The sequence below is a fragment of the Aphanomyces astaci genome (genome assembly GCF_000520075.1).
Source record: "Aphanomyces astaci strain APO3 unplaced genomic scaffold supercont1.57, whole genome shotgun sequence".
NCBI lineage: Eukaryota > Oomycota > Saprolegniomycetes > Saprolegniales > Verrucalvaceae > Aphanomyces > Aphanomyces astaci.
This window is the reverse complement of record NW_009798320.1, coordinates 356,425-359,478: the sequence shown is the minus strand read 5'-3', so window position 1 is coordinate 359,478 and position 3,054 is coordinate 356,425. Positions and strand designations below refer to the sequence as shown.

The following is a 3,054-nucleotide window of genomic DNA, read 5'->3' as shown; positions in this document are numbered from 1 at the left end:
CAAGATGTACTCAATCCCAGCATCCACCAGAGTCAACCAATCAGCAATCGTACGACCTTGCGGTGGCGCGTTTCGATGTGGCGTGGTTCGTTGTGGCCCAAAACTCGCGTCGGCCTCTTTGTCTGGGAGGGCATCGCTGCTGACTGTCGTTGCGCCACCACTTGCAACCTCGCGATCATTTCCTGTCGCTCTGTTGAATTCGCGTTCGAATTCCCTGGCTGTGCTCTCGTGTCGTGTCGTGCACTCTTGAATTTGGAAGCTCGGTGATCAATACACGCCCATCGCCACTGAGTTCGAGAAACCGAAGGCCGACCCGCAGTCTTTCCTGACCACGAACGTACGCATTGAAGGCGTCAACGGATACACCGTCGCACACGAAATAGGGATTGACATCGTCGTCTTTGTTGTCGAAGTGACGTGCAACGTCGTGGAGGTCAATAGCACTCATAAAGTGGCGAATATCATCGGCAGTTGTGGGCAGAGTCACAGCAGCTGATGCAGTTGAAACAGTCGTTGGTGTTGCAGTCGTCGGTGCAGCAGTCGCAGTCATCGTTGCACCACTCGGTTGAGAGAGCTTTTGTCTCTTGGTAGGCGTGTAGGACGAAGCCGTTGATGTCGCCCCGTCCCACGCACCTGCGATCATGTTGCTTGGACGTCGAAAATGGGAATGGGCGTGGGCATTCGGTTTCCGGATAATGTTGTTGCAGTTCAATGTCTGGACAGTCTCCCATTGGCTGAAACTCGACATGTTGTATTTTGATTAGCTGATTTTGAAGAATACCAACCAATCACAAGGGATTCAATCCTCATCAGAGCATCAGAGAAGCTGACGTGGCGTCCGGCCAGGCAGGCACAAGTGTGCCAGTTCACACTCGTGAAATGTCCTTGCTTTGACATTCCCTTTTCATGATTGTTTTTGGCGAGACAGCTGCAAGCGCACCATTACGTGTGGTCGAGTGCACAGGACTTGACTGCCCCCCAGCTATGCTTGGATCGTCAGTTGCATCTGAACCTTTTTGACTCTTCTTCTCTCGCTTCCCATTTTGACGGGGTCGCATCTTCCGTGGACCCACGTAGCGTTGGAATTGGTCAAGTGTACTACCACTGGTGGATTCTCGACCCACATTGTCTGGCAATGTGATGCAACTCTGTTGAAAACTCTCAACGTTCGGTATTGTCCATTGTATACTCGATGCGTGTGGTTGGAGGCTTTGTGGCTTTCACGTGTTTTGAAGGTGGTTGAGTTATCCTCTACGATCGATTTCCCTCCTATGGATATAAAGTATCCTTCAAATGATTTATGTTGGCATATTTTTTATTTTTGTTTTTGAGTTGTTTTGTTGGATATAATTGGCTACTAGTATTCTTTTGCTCCCGTTTGGTTTGAATTATTTACTTAAACTGACAACGACACAGTGAGTTTTCGACGGAAGCTGCGTTTGTGAATCGTCTCAGTCATTTGTCCTGATGTCATCTGCACCCACTGCAACGTGTGTCGTCATAAACTAGACATGGCTTGTGTCAGAATCAACTCACTGGATTCCCTTTTTTTTCACTCACAACACCTTGAGTGCGACACTCCAATGAAGCTTGTCTGAGGGGTGACGAGCCGCGTTCTAGGGTTGATTCTGATGCCGATGCGTGTGGGTGTACGAGAGGGTGTGTGGATGTGTGATGGTGTGGCGGTGTGTGGCGGTGTGTGGTGGGTTCTAGGGGTGCTGGGGTGTGGTCTAGGGTTGAGGAATTTGGGGAAATGCAAAAATCTTCTTTAACAGCCTTTACTCCTCCTGCATTGAAATGGTTTTCACAGTCAGCTAAGCTATCATGAATTATTCCACCATTTCAAAAACTTTTTTCGTACGACGTTTCGAGCAAATTTTCTGTTCTTTCCTTCGATAAAAATGAATTATTTAGTTTTCTCATGCCAGAAAATGAATTACTAGTATTGTGGATTCGATATGAATTTCCAGACCCGTTGAATCGAATCACGAATCGACGCTGTGGGCTAATCCAATTTTGAGTGGATTTGATTGATTGGCTCTTGCAGAAAGGACAAGTATACTCAACCAATCAAAACTCCAGCGTGATTCAATATTGATTCGACAAACCATGCGAATTTTGGAAGTTTGTAGCGAATTCACAATAATATATATGTACTAGTATGTATTCATGAAAAATGAATATTCGGTACTCCACGTTGTCGTCATCAATCATCCTGCTCGACGGTCTCGGCGGCGAACATGGTGGGCAGCCCCGCGATCAGCTCGTTGATCCCGTGCGGCGTACGGAAAGAAAATCGCCTAGTTTGTCGTTTTGTAGATTTATGCAGCTATTTTTAGAAAATCTACAAATTTCCAAAGTCTGCAAGCTTCGAAGTTTTAGTCGGAAGGAAAAGTAATTTCAGAGGAGTGCAAAACAGTGCCGACATGAAAACTTTGGCAGCACCATACAAGCAAGTACAGTACATACTACGTACAGTAGTCGCGTCGTCCAAGGATACCTGGAGGCAGAGTCAGGATTCCCCTTGACCAAACGCGCCGCGTTCCTTGAGCTTACAATCACAGTACTGTATCCATCGTGTAGACAGACAGATCGGAATCACATTTGCGCTACATTATTACAAGGGATAAAATACTTTTGCCCAGTTTAACCGGCTAGTAATTGGATATAATTGGACATTTATCCCAACCTGATGGGGTTGCCCCACGATTGCAGCTGTCAATCAACCTACTACTACGTAGTAGTATTTATTAATGTTATCGTTATCAATGCATATGGGCTTACTGTGAACGTTACTATTAATAGTATTAATAATTGCTCTATTATCAATTTTAGAGCATCTCCCTCACCTTTTATTCAAAATACACTACAAACAGTCAAATTTTAATATTTTTGACAAATAATTTAAAACAAATTGACTAAGACCTATTATTGTCCTACGTAGTACTAGTATACTGTAGTATACTGTACTGTACTCGAGTAATCTGTAAACGAAATCTTACTTTTCTGCTCAACAATGCAGGTATTGGAATGATGATCGTTGATTGTCCTTCG

At 45.0% G+C, this 3,054-nt stretch overlaps 1 protein-coding gene across 1 annotated transcript; it reads right to left on the bottom strand.

Annotated features, from left to right (window-relative positions):
- Positions 1–643, bottom strand: H257_14443 (hypothetical protein; the record flags this gene model as incomplete). The annotated part of the gene is made up of 1 exon (XM_009842256.1): positions 1–643. One exon carries the CDS (start codon positions 641–643, stop codon positions 176–178), a length of 468 nt encoding a protein of 155 aa, XP_009840558.1. The 3' UTR covers positions 1–175.
- Between the last annotated feature and the right edge of the window lie 2,411 nt (positions 644–3,054).